The sequence below is a fragment of the Dermacentor variabilis genome, unplaced genomic scaffold, assembly GCF_050947875.1.
Source record: "Dermacentor variabilis isolate Ectoservices unplaced genomic scaffold, ASM5094787v1 scaffold_12, whole genome shotgun sequence".
Classification (NCBI taxonomy): Eukaryota; Metazoa; Arthropoda; class Arachnida; order Ixodida; family Ixodidae; genus Dermacentor; species Dermacentor variabilis.
The window spans coordinates 32,949,504-32,967,280 of NW_027460280.1; the positions used below are offsets into that span (position 1 = coordinate 32,949,504).

The 17,777-nt window shown below is 41.4% G+C and overlaps 1 protein-coding gene across 7 annotated transcripts in view; it reads left to right on the forward strand.

Moving 5' to 3' along the window:
• Window positions 1–11,288, forward strand: part of LOC142566151 (rhotekin-2-like) — a 206,415-nt gene extending 195,127 nt beyond the window's left edge. For 6 of the 7 annotated variants that reach the window (XM_075676986.1, XM_075676980.1, XM_075676979.1 and 3 more), the window contains exons 10-11: window positions 2,559–2,675; window positions 6,845–11,288. In XM_075676986.1, the coding sequence (XP_075533101.1) occupies window positions 2,559–2,675; window positions 6,845–7,011 (284 nt within the window). In that variant the 3' untranslated portion in view covers window positions 7,012–11,288. Of the gene's footprint in view, window positions 1–2,558; window positions 2,676–4,898; window positions 4,957–6,844 lie in introns of all 7 variants that reach the window. The other variant, XM_075676981.1, reaches the window with a different exon arrangement.
• Window positions 11,289–17,777: the final 6,489 nt, after the last annotated feature.

The following is a 17,777-nucleotide window of genomic DNA, read 5'->3' on the forward strand; positions in this document are numbered from 1 at the left end:
TAAATTGAGGATGACGCAACGAGCTATGGAAAGAAGAATGGTGGGTGTAACGTTAAGGGATAAAAAAAGAGCTGATTGGGTGAGGGAACAAACGCGAGTTAATGACATTTTAGTTGAAATCAAGAAAAAGAAATGGGCATGGGCAGGGCATGCAATGAGGAGAGAAGATAACCGGTCATTAAGGGTTACGGACTGGATTCCAAGGGAAGGGAAGCGTAGCAGGTGGCGGCAGGAAGTTAGGTGGGCGGATGAGATTAAGAAGTTTGCAGGAACAACATGACCACAATTAGTACATGACCGGGGTAGTTGGAGAAGTATGGGAGAGGCCTTTGCCCTGCAGTTGGCGTAACCAGGCTGCTGCTGCTGCTGCTGCTGCTGATGATGATGATGACTGCATGTGGAGCTCGCAAGCAGAGCGCAAAGTCACCTTTCTCTTAAACGCTCTATTTTCAACAGTAGCATGCCCTTCACTATTTTCTGGATACTTTATTTCGTAATACAGCAGATTCCCATGCGCGGATGCTATTGGCCAACAGCTGGCATCAATCAAGAAGGGCGTTTGGATCAGTGCACATATTTCTACTGTTAGTGTGTATATTTATCGATGCAGTTTAATAAAAAGGTTGAAGCAAGCAAACATCTGCTTTCGAATTTCCATAACTGCATACTTCCGGAAGAAGCTGAGTGTCATCTGCTCACGCTCAGCCATGGCCCCGGGCCCGTGTAGGAATTAGAATTTGGCTACCCTGCTTATCGGTGTTGTAGCTGTCGGGTCTCACCAAATTAGCCTAGTTTTGAACACTGAGGTGGCCTCGAACCGCGCAATGCATAAGGTAAGGCCAAACTCATGCTTGCTGGCACGCGCTCACTCCTGGCCACTCCTGGTTAACGCCTTGGCAGACTTTGCTTGGTATTGAGCTGTTGATAGTGCTTCAAAATATGCAAGTTGGATGACCTACGGTGGTTGCTTAGTGGCTATGGTGTTGGGCTGCTAAGCACAAGGTCGCGAGATCGAATCTCGGCCACGGCGGCCATATTTCGATGGGGCCGAAGTGCGAAAGCACTCGTGTAACTAGATTTAGGTGCACATTAAAGAACCCCAGGTGGTCCAAATTTCCGGAGCCCCCCACTTCGGCGTGCCTCATAATCAGATCGGGGTTTTGGCGCCTAAACCCCCCCCCCCTTCTTTTTTTGTAAATTGGATGTGGCTACTATCCGTCAGTCAAGCAGGTGCAGGACAAAGCCTGTCCGCACCACCTTGCACAGCCAGATTTTAGCATATGAGCATGAACGGGCACTGAAAGTATTTCTGAAATACGCTAACGTAACTTCAAATGCATTTCTGGACTTAGATAAAAAGTGATTCAGGGCCCCTATAAACATGATTGCTGTCGGAATGTCTCCACACATACCAACAGTTGAAATGCAACACAAGTAGCGGTGCAAAACATACCATGTTCTGAATATGTGCCACTGTTTTCTCAGCAGTGCGTTGTGCTTGTGCATTTCATGTGTTCAGCAAAAGCACGTCACCATTCATGAGCTTCACTGAATATATCCAGCAGGCAAAAAGCGACTGCCAGAGCACAAATGGACTCCGTGCGTCGACTGCACAGAGACATGTTTGCTGCGGGACGCACACTGCATTTTGTGACCACTGGGGTTGCGTTTATTTACGTTTACTTGTTGTGCTATGGTAAGCTAAGACGGTAGAAGAAACACTTGACTCTAGTTAGATGGCCACATTCTATGCAAGTGGCTGCAATTGAAGCTGACAGTGAAGCGACTTCCCTCAAGATTCCCATAATAACATACCAACACCAGCTTGAAGGCGCGTGCCACTAGCTAAAGTCATCTGTTACTAATGAAGTAATTAGTATCCAAATTATTTTTCACTCAACATTTCTTTTTAATGTACAAATGTGCTCTTTATTGCCCAAGTAAACCTGCGCAATATGTTTAATTTTCTTTGATGTTGAGTGGTGTTTGGGCTTTGTGGGGTCAATTAAGAGTGCGTAAAGTATACTTTGTGTCATGCAAATCCAGTAAATGTCTTTTTATATCCACATGTGGTTTTAATGCTGCTGTATTTTTATGTAAGCTATGATTTTAAGGTCAGGGCTATATATATATATATATATATATATATATATATATATATATATATATATATATATATATATATATATATATATATATAAATAGGGCCATGTTGTCTGCAAGCAGAAAGGCCAGAGTGAAAAACAAATGTTTGTTATAACTATAGCTAGGGTTCAACGTTTTTCGGCTTCATTCAGCTATTGTATTGCTCTAATTAAATATTATTTTGCACTTATTTCATATTTTAAATTAAGACGCTCAGCTTTTTTTTCTCTGTTTCATTAGGTGTAAGTTGACCTGTCCCAGCTTTTAATATATCTTTGAATGATTGAGTGATTGATAAAATAGCCAGTCAATGTTTTTTTTTATTTTTAAGGTAAATAAGAAACTGTCTTTTGCATGTTATTGCTCCTATCAACATATGTAGCAATACTTTAGCATTTGGAATGCTTTTTCAGAGCTCTGGGGAAATCTTGCATCAAAGCGCATGGAAATTCCTTCTCCAGGACCTCGGAGAGCACCAATGTTTCTGCACGCTCGACAGATGTCTCTTTATGATGAAACATCCTTAAAAGGTAAGCATTTCACTTGGCATAAAATATGTCATTACTAAATAAAACTTATTTCACAGTGCATACTCCAATCACACAAATTATTTTTAGTGCAAGTTATCCTGGGTTTGCTGAAAATCTAGACCATGTGTGTACTTTGTCGAAGTGCTTCACTGATGTGAACATTTAATTGTAGTAGCTGGGATCAAGTTGTAGTAGCTGGACTACAGTTCATAGCCATGTGTTGTAGCTGCTTGCCGTGGCTACATAGTCAAAGTTGCCGTAAAACTGCCCCATTCTTCCAGAGTTCAGCCAGACTGTATTGATAAAGTAAATTCCATTAATAAACTTTGCATTATCAAAAATAAACCTGTAATTTAGCTGGGAGGTGAATGGGAAGATGCTCTTCACAAGCTTATGAATGGGCCGTGAACAGGGCTAGGCTACACAAAGTGGTTGTGAGAAAAAGCATAGACTATCCTTAATATATGTAAGCCTCTAGGATACCTATTGTTTTGCTTGCTGATTCACAGCACACGACATTGTTCTAATGGCAACTTCAACTTGTTGATACGTTGTAATGTGTATGCCGAGAGACTTATTGAACTTCATGGGACTAAAGTTAACATGATTTACCACTTAGCATTAAAACAGTAAGAAATTTTTGAATGACTTGCAAGATATTTTATACAAATAATCAAAACACTGCATGTCTTGGTCCCTGTGATTGTATTCTGTTCAATGCTTATCTTACATAGGTGCACCTATGTAAGAAATGAATTTGCACTTCTTTCTTGTTTAGTTCAGCATTCTTTCCTGTACCTCACCTGTAAATGCAGTTTTTGTTGCACATACATTGGTCAGCAGCAGTATTGAAGGCCAATGGGGGGGGGGGGGGAAAGGTCGTCATGTTGTTATGGAAACTATAGGTATCATAATAAAACATTAGGTTATAGATGAATATTCACTATATTCATCACTATATTCATCACTATAATATCAACTATACAATCGAACCCGGATATATCAAACTCGAAGGGGATCACGAAGTTGTTTGATATATCAATAATTCAACATACAGAAATCGGCTTGAGACGCCGCTCGCGGTCGCAACAAATGGTGGCTTATCGTAGTATTCAAGAACAGCGAAGCCCATATGCGCAACTTGAAGTGTACTTAATTCCACAGAAAAAGAATAGCTAATCTTTGACTGCTTCTTGCTCTGGGAAATAAAGTTGAAAACGCTGCTTTCGATCTTCTCGAGACTTTTCAGGTGCGATAGTCCGGTGCCCTCCATTTCATAGCAAAAACGTCAAATCAGGCTCAACGCTGACACCAGCTCAGCGGTTGTGCACGAGCACATTTCCTCGTGACCACGGTGACCTTCGTCACCATGGGAATCGCTTTCCTCTTGGGTGCCAGCAATTCCTGCCACAATGTCCTTGTCAGCTAGAGCAGCTACAGATTGAACGTCGCTGTCAGCGTCGACAAAATTGTCAGTAGTCACTTCGGGTGGGACGGCACCCGGAAAACGGGACAAGTCGCGAAATGCCTCGTGCAAATATTCATATTCGTCTTAGGCTTCTGGACATTCGTCTACGGCCACTGCAAGACCTGCCTTGCAGAAACAATTGGCCACTGTGTCCTGCTTCACGTCGTTCCAGGCGCCAGTGATCATCTGAATGGTGCTAAATAGGTCAACCTTCAGATCGACTCCCATGCAGAGTTTAATTAGGAGCCGCTGAACAAGCCTCCTCCTGTAGCCGACCTTCAGTGCCTTTATGATGCCAAGCCAGTTTCCTCATTCTTTCATGCGTGTGGCTTACAAATGTCACGTGGCGTCGCGCGCCCGCTGGAGGTGTGAGGGGCTTTGGGGAAAGTGCACCTTCCAGGGCACGGAGCTGCTCTAGAGCAGCCGTCGCCAAGCCGGTTTCCTCCGCACACGCGGCTTGCAGACGTCACATGGCGCCGCGCGCCTAATGACCGCAGATGGGCGTATCTCCTGTACTGGGAGATATACAACAGTTCTGCTTTGAGCACTGAAATGGAAGGTGCACTCGAGCATCCCTCATATCTGCACAACATAAGCTTCATATACCTCTCTTGCCATCTGCTCTCAGTATCTTTTTAGCATGCTGAAAACAAAGCAAGAGGTATACTGGGTGATCTCTTTTAATGCAGACAGGTTCCTTTAGAAATAGGATTTAACCGGTGCAATGATACTTTCTTCACTATTTGTTATTTCAGCATGGTATACGCTAGATGGTCAAGTAGCCATTCACAGTCTGTTTGCCAATTAACTGAGGTAAGATAATTAACCTTTGAACTACTGTTCTAATGCCAATGTTGCAATGGCAGTATTGGAGTTGTGCACCTTCCAGGGCACGGAGCTGCTCTAGAGCAGCCGTCGCCAAGCCGGTTTTCTCCGCGCACGCGGCTTGCAGACGTCACGTGGCGCCGCGCGCCTAATGACCACAGATGGGCGTAGGAGATGCATGCACCTTTGGGGAAAGTGCACCTTTCAGTGCGCGGCAAAGGGTTCGAGATGCCGAATGACCTGCGAAATTAGAGTTCGATATATGACACAACTTCCCTCTACACTTACACAGGATTTTCAAGGGGATAATCTGTGTGTTCGATATAACCAATAATTCGAAATATCCGGGTTCGACTGTATTCACTATATATAAACCTGGGTGTCTTTTGTTCTGGAAACTGCTTCTCTAGTTAAAATGGCATGTATTTAGGCCAGCTAGTGACAAGATGAACAGGAGTATGCAGTGAGCAGCAAGGTTTATTTTAGGGAAAAGCACTATAGTATATATATGGGCTAGCCCAAACAACATTAGAAGAAAAACTAAGCAAAAAGAAAAGCAAATTCATGTGCAATTCGAATGAACTGATAGAGGTATAATAGTTTTGCTTTGAGCAATGAAATGAGAGGCACGCTTGACTCTTTTTACTTACTTACTTTTACTTACTTTTTTTTCTTTTTTTTTTTTACTTACTTACTTTTTCTAAAGGAACCTGTCTGCATTAAAAGAGATCACCCAGTATACCTCTTGCTTTGTTTTCAGCATGCCAAAAAGATACTGAGAGCAGATGGCAAGAGAGGTATATGAAGCTTATGTTGTGCAGATATGAGGGATGCTCGTGTGCACCTTCCATTTCAGTGCTCAAAGCAGAACTGTTGTATATCTCCCAGTACAGTCACGTGACATATTGAATGTCACATGAATGTTCTCCCTTTGAGAGAATATACTAGTGTGTGTTGGGGCCAAGGGTGACATGCAATGGGGACTTTTACCGATATTGCAGCTTCAATGAAAATTCATCACTTCTTTATTCAAATATGCTTTAAGATGCAGGGAGCTCAACTGCAAGGCAACCATGTGCAGAGGCATATATGTTCGAGGGGGCAAGGGTCTTTGACAAGATGAAAGAAAAGAAAAAGTAGGGAAGCCTTAGGGTGCGGCAGCCCAGAACAGTTGAACAACTTGATCTGCTACTGTGATGCATGCTAGTCTATGCACAGGGCATAGAAAATTGTGAATCACAACCTGCTTTATGAACTGGTACGTTTTGAGCTTAAGGCTACAGTTGCATTCTGCACCATTAGTTTGAAGTTTAAGTGTGATAGCATTGTACTTTTGTTTTCCAAATTGTCAATCCTCCCCTTTTTACATTACATTAATGCTAGCATTATATATTAATGCAGATATGGTAGACGTTTAGCAACAGTAATGTTGAGCAACGTTAAAGATAAAATGTGCTCTTTACTGGTGCACTGGATATGTGGTCTTTGAATTTGGTTTGATGGAGCGGAGAAAGATAGCTGGGTAAAGTACTGCACCCAACTTAACCATGAGAACATTGACAGCTGAATTAGCTACAAAGTAGGCATAAAGGAAAGACCACCTACCGGAACTAAAAACAATTCTTTCAAAGTGGTGCTTTGGATTAAATGTGAACTGCTTTTTGATTGAAGCAGGCTAACGGAGTTAGATACTCTTGTGTGAGCATTTTTTTAGGAATAACGTGGGCACATGGCATAAGTCTTGTTGGCTGTCTCTATGCTACTTCTCCTTTTTTTTTTTTTTTCAAGTAAAATTCACTCATGGGATAACTTAAGCGATTCTGCTGTTTTCTGCTGTGTATGTCATTATGTTTGAATAAGCTGCATTATGTCCCAGACTCTCCGCAAGGTTTGGCTGCTTCTGCAGTGCAAGACAATGCCCAGCGCATCTCGCCAACTTCAGTCCGGTCAAGAAGTTCAAGTACCTCATCAGCTTCTAGTTCAATCAGTGGCAGCCGCAACTTTCCACTCTTGCCAGCAAGGAAAGCATTTGGTTATTTCTGAAGAGATCTGTGATGTCCCAACAATATCAAACTGGTTAAAGAAAAAGCCTAAATTTACGTTTTGTTAACGAATCGGGACAAGTCCTCATTCAGCTTGGCATTGCTATTTGGAATGTGTACTTCTTTAGCATCTCCTAGCCCACTGTGACTTTTATGTTTAAGTCAGCCTGAGTTTTACTTCAACACCACAGTAATCTCGCCTTCTAGTCGCAGTGCCGGCTCAACTGTTTTGTGTCATTTGTGCTGCTATTTCACTGGTGCTGCTAGTTTTGATGCCTGTGAAACACCTGGTGTGCATTGGCTTATGCTGTCAACATTGAAAATCTTTTGTTCTCCTCCTGTTTACGGGTGAATGGTGTGTGAAAAACAAAACAAGATTCAGCAGCTTTGTGAATTAAAGCAAGTAACTTAATGGCATCTGCCATTACTATGACCTGAAGATTGAATGTGTACTATAACATTTATTACTGCGATTGCTTAGCATGAAGCTATTTAATGCAGTGTGGCTTTTCTTGTATGCTTTTGATCATTGCAAGTGTGGGCACATATACGTATGAGTGTGTGAATGCCTTTTTAGTGACTGTATCAGCAACACTATCATTGTAATTATAGCTTTTATGTCTGTCTTGGTTGATTCTTTTTGCATTGCCTTCATCTTTGTTTTTATTATTTTTTGACTGACATGTTATTGACACTGTGTTATTTGGCAGGATCATGGGGAATAAGCACTTGAATTTCAGATACTACTTAAAATTTTTGTATTACAGCAGAACTGTAACACACAGCCTAACAAGTGTGGAAAGCAGTTTTCAGCAGCAAGTATTTGTGGTTTCATGAAACCACCTGCTATTGCTTACACAGCAGCATTATTGTGAAAGCTCTGCCAAAGGTGCAGCTGCATGAATCCTGGACCCAATTGATTGATTGATTGGTTGATCAATCGATCAATGAATTAATCAAATGGATCCAGTCCACATGCAACTGCACCTTTGATCAATCACTTTATCAACTGGATCCAGGACACATCCAGCTGTCCCTTCGGAAGAGCTTGCACACCAATGATGCTGTGTAAGCGATAGCAGGTGGAGTCATGAAACCATAAATATTTGGACAAGGATGCCATTAAATGCTGGAGTGCATTCACTTCTCGATCCAAGTGTACCCAGGTTGGACCGCGACAAGCTCAAACAAGCTATAAACCAGGTGCATGAAAAATAAGGGGAACTGAGGGGCTAGATTTTTGTTGTTGTTGTTATTATTTAAAACTGCATGAAGCTGATAGACAATGAAGATAGGAAAAATAGGGGAAGTTAACTTGTCTACTGTCATTCAGAACACCATCTCATTTTCATTGGTGCTCAAGTGGCTGGCAACTGCTGGTAGCTTGCTGAAACAGGCCAAGTCCTGTCTAGTGCTAATTTCCATAAGTACACTCAGGCCACAGCCCATACCTAGCCTGCCTAATGAGAACAAACTTGATCCACACAGGGGAACTGAGATGACAAAGCCATTCCTGGAAAGTTGGTTGCCCTGCCGCTCCCTCACTTGTTGAATATACACATGCATGCCTGTGCTACATAATCATGGAAGTAATCATTAAAGGTCTCATAAGAGTAGAATTTTGGGCCATTGGTGATGCATGCTTGACTATGATGAAGTGTAACAGATGGGACAAAGGAAGGCGAGAAGAATGGTACAAGCGCTACTAACTACTGTAAACATTTATTGGAAAATTTCACAGTGGCAGCACAGTGCGCACTTGTGCCCAAGACATTCTAAAACCAGCAACTAAAGCTTTTCCCATTTGTGTTGCCTTCCTTTGTCCCATCTATAGCGCTTCACTGTAGACTAAGGTCTCATGTTTGCCGAGACCCTTGTATGGGCACAATTTTAGCCTGGTTGGGTCACATCGCCACAGATCTACAGTTTGCATCATGCACTATACATTGTCTGGGCCCCACAATTTAAGCACATAGGCTAGGCATCATATTGCGCATACAAAAATTTTTTTCCCCCTCTTATGCCCACCTGTACAGTTGCACAAGTGGCGGTAAATCATTGCTGATCGTCGACATATAGAAGGGGAAAAAATTTTCAATTCTCATGCTTGTCCGCTCATCACAGCAGACAGCATTAATGACAAAATTATTTTCATTGGTTTGTTTTAAATGTGAATAGCTTGTAGTCTCAGCTTTTGTACTGTGACATCTGTTCACATGTTCTTGCAGTGAACAGAATTGACTGAGCAGTATTCTTTTTCTTCAGTGCATATCTTGTCAAAGAAACAATAATGTGCACATTCCATTCCATGTTCCGATGTACTGCAGGCAAAACAACAAATGCAGCAGTAAAGAGTTTTAGCTTGTCCGTAAACATATTAGCGATTGCAGATAACCAGGTTACTGGAGTACCAGGTATACAACAGCAACAATACTGGTAACAACATTTATGACGCCGAGTTTAACCAGAGGGCAAACCAAGCTTATAATGCAGTGATCTATTACATTCTACTTAAGAGGAAGCTTTAGCTCAGGCTCAACTCCGACGCGGCCTATTCAAATACATGTAAAACGCAAAAACGTTTTTCTGATATAACCCCTGGACCGATTTTAATGAAATTGGTTGCATTTGAGAGAGAAAGTTAAATTCTAGTGACTGTTGGAAGCGGGATTTCGATTTAGAGCCTAAATTTTGTTAAAGTGATTTTCAAATATTAGAAAGTTTGAAAACATAGATGCACGAAGCTTACAAAACAATAGCTCTGCATCAAGAACAGATATCACCGTTCTGTAAACGGTATCCACTAGGTCACTGAAAGCGGACAAATTTGATATGTCATTTTATATTTTACCTAAATTTGTTACGTTTTGTACAAAGGTTCTGCAAAAGCTTGATTTCCATATCACAAAATTTTTTAGGATTTATGTACAACATATCAATTTTGTCCGCTTTAGAAGTACTATTAGATGCAATTCACAGAATTGTGATATAATTTTTCGTTGCCGAGTTACCAGAGTCTTAAACTTGATAGTTTCATTTCCTGAAAATTTGCGATTTTTGCCAATCTTTTACAAAAAATTGATGACCTAAATAAAAAATTCGAAACGAACAGTCACTAGATTTTACGTTTTTCTTTTAAATGCAACAATCATCGTCAAATTTGGTGCATTCGTTGCCGAGAAAAATGAATTCTCCTTTTACATGCATTTAGATAGAAGCACCCGAGCTAAAGCTTCCTCTTAGCTTCTGTTTTAAAGCATTGGTAGTGATTAGTGATTTAATCATTAACATGCAGTGCTTTTATGATTTTCCTTCAAAAATGCTTACAGAACATAAAAATGTTTCAAATGTATTGCAATTGCACGAAGTGTCACAAGATGTTGCTACCAGCTCTGCTATAGCCCACCTACACTACATTATTCTTAAACAGCTGAGCATTTGTAACTGTGTTGTGATAAGCTTGGCTCTAAACAGAACCACAAATATAAATAGTGAGTCTCCCTGGGTGTGTACTGTGTTCGTAGCATTCTGTGCTTTCTAATTTGAAGCAAGGTAACATGGCTCCAGTAATTCGGTCATGCGGAGATGGTAACAAGTTTACAGATAAGTTCAAACTCTATTGTTGTCTTTTCGCAGTGTCTTCATCAAGTGCTTATTGTGCTTGGCAGCAGTGCAAGAAACTAGGAATACGTTGTGGCAGAGGAAGCTGTTGGTTTGAGTCATGACTATGGATTTGTGCATCTGCTTTTTCATTGATTTGCAAAATCCCATTGCTAAAGTAATCTCAATGCATCTAACTGCCATGCCAGACAGGCTACTGTTTATGCAGTGAATTCTTGTCATAAGGTGCTTTGACATACACTTCCTATCTCAAAATGTCATGCAGCAACATGAGCACTGGTTGCAAGCTGTGTTGTGATAAGCTGGGCTCTGTACAGAACCTTAAATATAAATAGTAACTTTGCACGTGTGTATACTCTGTTCACAGCATTCTGTGCTTTTTAAGATGAAGCAATGTGATTTTCACTATTTATTGCAGAGTCCCCACTTTATGCACTTTTGCATGTTCTTTTACGGTGTAAACACATTGCTGAATTATACTCGTCATTGTACACCACAGCTTAATCCAAAGTTCTCATTGGAAGCACAGATGGCTTGTATATATAGAACAGGCATGTGACTTGGTATTGATTGGTTGCCTGACGTGGAGGAACAAAAAGATTTGTTTAGCAGCTGCAGGTACAGTTCGTTTTAATAAAGGCATGTATTCATGTACCATTTGTGTCTACATTTGCTTTATTGCATTAGCGTTGTTAGCTACAAGCACTTCAAAAATAATGCAGTAGCCAAAGGGTGATTCCACGAGAGATCAAACATGCATGTCTGCTTGGTATTTTTATTTTGTCTGTCTTTTTTATGTTTCCCTATTCAAACTGCACAGAACCTAAAATTTGATTCCCAAAAAGCGTTCCCAGTGCAGCAAAAAGATATTTGAAAGTGGTTCCGTGGGCATCATATGCTACCGCTTCGTGCAATATTTTCCGACAATACAATACAAACCAAAAAAGTTGGGTTGAAAACATTTTCTGCTTGTTTCGGTTCGTATAAATGTAAATAACTTCTACACATTTTTTATGCTGTCCACAAAAGAAAAAAAGCATTCAAGAATTCCAAGCAAATGAGTAAATTTTGTAACATTGATGTGCCTTTGCACGTTTTCTATTTCATACAAAAACTTGAAAATCCGAGTGTCAAGTATAGAAAGTTGCCTCTGCAGCATTCCTGGAAAAGGTTGTTCCTACAAAAAATAGAAGACAATAAAAAAATAGTTAAATAAGTCTTTTGAAAAAAAGTCATTTTCAAAAACAAATACATATTGTATGGAAGTACTCTTGTGTCGGGAGAAACATGGACGCTATATGTTTCCTAGTTTACTTCAGTCACAAAATATAACGGGCCGAAATGGTCGATGTTGAGCATGCTGGCTTTAGTGCCCCGAGGACTCGTTCTCGTATAATTGTATAATAATATAGTAATACATATAAATATATAATAAATATAATATTCTAACCAAAATTATCTTCGTGTTGCACATGGGGTGCTTTTCCAACACTGTATTGGTTCTGCTTTTTGCTTAGAGTGAGCTATTGTAAGCTTTATTTAGCTATATTGAAGACTGACTAGCTGGTGCGATGCATAATATCACGAAAACAGGGCACACACACATTTTTCTTTCATTTGAAGCTTTGTGCTACTGTCGGGTAGATTTTTCCTGCTTGAATTTTACTTCATCTTGGGGATTTATGAAGAACTGATTGGCCATATTCAGTGTCCCTATGCTTAAAGTTGACAGTTAATTTGGCCTCACTCTGCAATTTGCTAGCCTCTTGACTAGCTCAGATGCTAGAGTGACTGGCCTGGAGTGGCATTGGTTGCAGGTCTTATCACTGGACCAAGAAATTTTTTTTAAAACTTCGAAGCTCTCTCTCTGAGAAGCCCTCCTTTTTTGTAGCTTTGTGCTTCTTTTCCTTCCTTCTTAAATCTAGTGGATTTCTGCTGAACTGATTTTCCAGGATTCCACTCCATGTCACAAACTCCACGCAGTGCAGCAAGAGCTGTAGTAGAATGTGTCGGCCAACTAGAAAAGGAAAGGAAACAAGAAGGACTGCTTCATTGATTGCCTCAGATCACATTGTGCACAATGCTGACTGAATAAAAGCATCACAGAAGTGTTAACAGTGCACAATGGGCGAGTGCTTCTGTGAAACATGCAGCCAGCTCTCGTTAACGACTCGGGCCTTCACCTTTGCTGCTCTGCAAAAAGCTGGGAGATAAAGTGTAAGTAGTGTGATGAGATTAGGAAATTTACAAACATATGATAGAGGTGGATGACGAAGGTAGGAGTAATTGAAGATTACTGGGAGAGGCCTTCATCCTGCAATGGACCTAAGTTGATAATTCTGAAGCAAACAAAGAATGCAGCCAGGGTGTAAAGTGCCTCTGATGCAGGCTCCATCACATTTCTCTGAAGGCCTCCAGGGAGTGGAGATTGACACATGCTGAATATAGGGCAGCTGCTCAGTGAAAGTGAGCAACAAGATGTGAAGGGGGGCATGGAGCAAACTTTTATATGGCGTTGATGTTTATAATCCTATGATTGAAAAGGTGTTTTACTGATTTGATTTTTTTTTACAAAGGTTTTCAAGTGCCAAGCGAGAACAAAATTTTTTACTCAAGATGATTTACTGTGCAATCCTTTACACAGACTTGCTTGCTCAAGCTCTTGTTTATGCACCAGAAAGACTGTTCACTGTGGACAAATGGCCCACATTATCGTATAATGCATATGAAAGCTCCGTATGCACCACTAGAACAAGAACAAGAGGCTTTAGCCCTTTAGATACCATAAAATTACTGCACCATCTGCTGCGGTAAGGTTGCACTAGACAAGCCACCAGCATGAAGTAAAGTGTACTGTTGTATGATTGGCTGTCACCACTACAATGTGTGATTTTTTCAAGTCTCATAGATTAATGTTTTGGCAAGAAGAACCCAGACAACACAAAGGCAGTCTCAGTAACTCTCTGGAATGTCGACATCAGTACATTCGTACATCCTAAGTGTTTCCTGCACTAATCCTAAGAAAGCTCCTGATCAAGTCTGTCCGTCCCAAGTAAATACTGAGAACATACCAGGTTCATAATTGGAGGACCATTTTAGGATGATGTACACCAGAATGTGTTCCAAGGCACTACTGTTTGACACTATATTTAGAGAGTAATTCATTATTTACAAATTAGGTTCATATATGCATGACCTAGCTTGGATATGAGAACCCATATTGTAGGGCTCCGTTTGGATATTTGTGCACTTTCAGGTGCTCTCATATCTCAGAAATTTTGTGCCTTTGTTTCTTGCCACCATTAAAAGGCAGTTTGGTATCAAACAAACTACGTACCTCAGGTGTCACACCACCTATGCACTTACACTAGCATAGCCTTTGAGATCTACTTTTGCTACTTCAAGAGAACTGTCGGTGGAATTGGTGCACCTTGGACACCACGACCAATAATAATAAGAATAATAATGATGATAATGTTTAAAAGAAAATAGACTATAAATATTTTTTTTTTAGTGTCATTCATATTCGTTTTTGCTAATGCTCAATTTCGTTTGGGCAAGCATGAAGCTCCCAAATAAACACACCTGAAATCATTGTCCTGAGGATAATCAGCTGAGGGTGTTGCTCACATATATGTCAAGTTAGGTTTGCGATAAGTCCAACAGTAGATGTGTTTAAAATGCATCGTGGGCATGATGCTCTGGACGTCCTCAGTACTTCGCACAAAAAGCTAGGACGTTTGGATCTTTCCGGAACATCCACGGGATGTTTTGTGTTGTCTGAGGAATGACGTTTTTCCTGCACAGTCAGCCAGTTCATCCTTGATGCCTTGTTTATATGTAGCCCTGGCAAATAGACAAAAGCTGCTTTCTGTCTACATGTCTGCTGGCTTAGCAGTATTCAAAGAAACTCCCATGCACTAAAAATAGTGTGCGCTGTGAATAAGAACAGACATAGCTTATCAATGCCAAACATACTAGTCTTCACTGTACTGATTACTGCGATGATGACCTGATATGTATATGTTTTTGCAAGAAATCGTGACAAGCTAACTGTGCATCTTTGGTAATATAGCACTGACTAGCGAATCTGAGAAAGAGTGGGAAAAAAAAGGGACCAGCAATGTGTTAAAGAAAAGGCTCACTTACACATTCAAACTGGAATACGTTGCAGATATAACAATGGAGTGGTTTAGAGTTGTTGCACTTTTTGAGGCACGGAACAGCTTGCGTTCACTGGCAAGATTATGATGCACATGACCGTAGTGGCCTCTTCACATCACATCACCACCTCTGCCATCTTTTACTCTCACTTTTTTTAATATTCCCACACCATTCCTTGTAGGCAATACCTTGTATTGCCTACAAGCAAGACTAAAGAAGAAAGTAGTCTATTGACTGTGTCTTGGTCTCATCAAGGCAAAACAGCATCAGTGATTCTAGAGGCACATGAAAATAAAAAAAAAAAACTGTCCCGCATATATATCGGTCATATGTATCAGTCACAAGACACATGACAGCAAGTACATATACATATACAGTCCCAACTATCATGCACCTAGATTTAAAAATATGCGAATGTCACGTAGCTGGACAGAACCAAGGTAATGTTGTTTGCCTTCGCTTGAAGATTATTTTTTACATTCCACCTGATTACATAATTAGTCTTAATTAATTAATCAACTTCTCAAATATTATAATTAGATAGAAAGTGTCAATGATAAAGTTGTAGGGCAACATGAAATCCGAATACAGCTTTCTGTTGCTCAATATGTGCTACATAAAAGTGTTTTTCCAAGCCTGAAAGAAGCCCACGAATATGCAGTATTGCCACGCGTATGTGCTACATAAAAGTGTTTTTCCAAGCCTGAAAGAGGCCCACTAATACGCAGTATTGCCACGCTGAAGGTACTTTGCATGTATTCGCAGGCTTCCTTCACACTCGGAAAAGTATATGCATGCCAAAAAAGGTCCGTATGGAATAACCTTGGAACATCCATGATAGAATATCCGAAACAGGCCCATGTGCGATATTCTTGGGAAATCCGTGGTAGGATGTTTGAAACTGCACTTCCAGCAGATGTCCTATTTGCCTCCACAACGGTGCATGGACATTATGACATGATTGGGATGTCCTGCGGATGGAGTGTTTTCATTGGGCGGACATTTGGACATGATTCGGATGTCCTACGGGCGAAGTGTATCATTGGTGCTTCTCTGAGTGACATGAGTAAACAGTCGACCATATTTGTAGGCATTGTTGAGTTAGGTTATTTATTCTCAGCAAAGCGTACATTGTTGGGGTTTCTCGCCAAACGACCAGTCAACGTGAGGACCTGGCCGAGGCCTATATGACGTCAGCCTATCTGTACGCATTCGAAAAGCCGACGTTCGGTTTCGCCTCATGCGGTTGGCCTAGATTGACCCAGGCCGCAATATCAGGCCCAGCCTAGACAATCGTGTGAGGTAAACCCGAACGTCGGCTTTTCGAATGCGTACAAGATATGGCAAGGCTACCAAGGCGTTCACAAATAAATGAAATAAATAAATAAATAAATAAATAAATAAAGATACTGTAAGTACAGAAGGCCCACAAAGAATTGCTATTGATTAAACAGATGACTGCGTCGATGTCGCGGCTACATAGATGAAGCAGCAAGTCAGACCATGAAGTACTTGATCGACGAACCGCTGAAATGTTTGAGCGGCATTACAGAGGCTGAATGGCATGCGCATGTATTCAAACATGCCAAAAGGGGTAATGATTGCAGTTTTAGGAATGTTGGAAGGCTTGACAGGAATCTGATGGGAGGCTTTTACTAGATCCACCTTGCTAAATATGCAGCACCCATGAAGCGATGCGGTCAAATTGTGGATGTGAGGTATAGGGTACCTATCGATAATCATCACTTTGTTTAAGGCGCGGTAATCACCCCGCGGTTGCTAATCACCCGTCTTCTTGGGCAACATGTGCGAAGCAGATGACCAAGGGCTAGCAGAAGGACGAACAAAGCTCAACTTGAGCATGTGTTTAAATTCTTGCTTTGCAATTTTCAGACGGTCTGGTGCTAAGCGGCATGGTCGGGCGTATACTGGTGGTCCTTTAGTCACAATGTGGTGCGTGACGTTGTGCAGTATTGGACGATCTGGCGAGGGTGGTTCGAACAGCTCTGGAAATTCCAGCAGAATGGTGGACCACAGTTTCGGTACCTGGGTGTGTGCTTGTACGAGAAGCAAAGGTTGTGCAGACGTGGTGATACCTTGTAGGGACAGGTTTGTTGAGGAGCCAAGAAGGCGACAGTTGTGGAGGTCGATGAAGGTTAAACTTCCACAGAAAATCGGCGCCGATAATCGGCCCGCAGATATCAGCAACGGTGAATAGCTATCGAAAAGGGCGTTGCAGACCAAGGTCAAGAGTGACAGATTTCTGGCAGTACGTTTTAATGTTGGAACCGTTGACGGCAGTGAGAAAATACACGTCATGGCGATGTCTTCTGCAATCTTGAAAAGTAGGGGGAATGACACAAATTTCCGCACCAGTGTCTACAAGATAGTGGACTTTCGTGACACGGTCGGTAACGTAGAAGAGACGGCTTGATGTAGAGCCAGTAGCACAAGCTGTCATCAGTGAATGGCCTGACCGTTTCCCGGAAAGTTGCAAGGTGAATGGTACTGCCGTGCGCGAGTGCCATATATGGCGTGATACCAACAAATAATGGGAAACGGTGGGCGTGACACGTTTCGGTCATGCTAGCGATGCCGCTGCTGATTGTTATTTGCTCGAAAGCGTAAGGCTGCCAACTGGTTAGTTAGCTCCTCTACTTGCGTAGCAAGGTGCATGCCTGAACTGTCGGTTTCGTCAAAGTGCTGCTGTAACTGGGGTTGTGTTGCAATGGGTGCATTACAATGGTCAACAGTGGATATTATAGAATAGAAAGAATCTGTAATCTGGTCTGCCATCATTGCTAAGGCCTTGACAGATGTTGTAGCAGGTGAGGCACATAAAATCATGCATACCTGGTTCGGTAGACGCTGCTCTAGAAGGATTTTCAAGTCCGCTGATAATGGACTGGTTCCGAGGAGTTGTGTCATGTGGGGGAATAGCTCTGTCAGTTTTCTGTCACCAAGTTCCTCCAATGCAAGGAG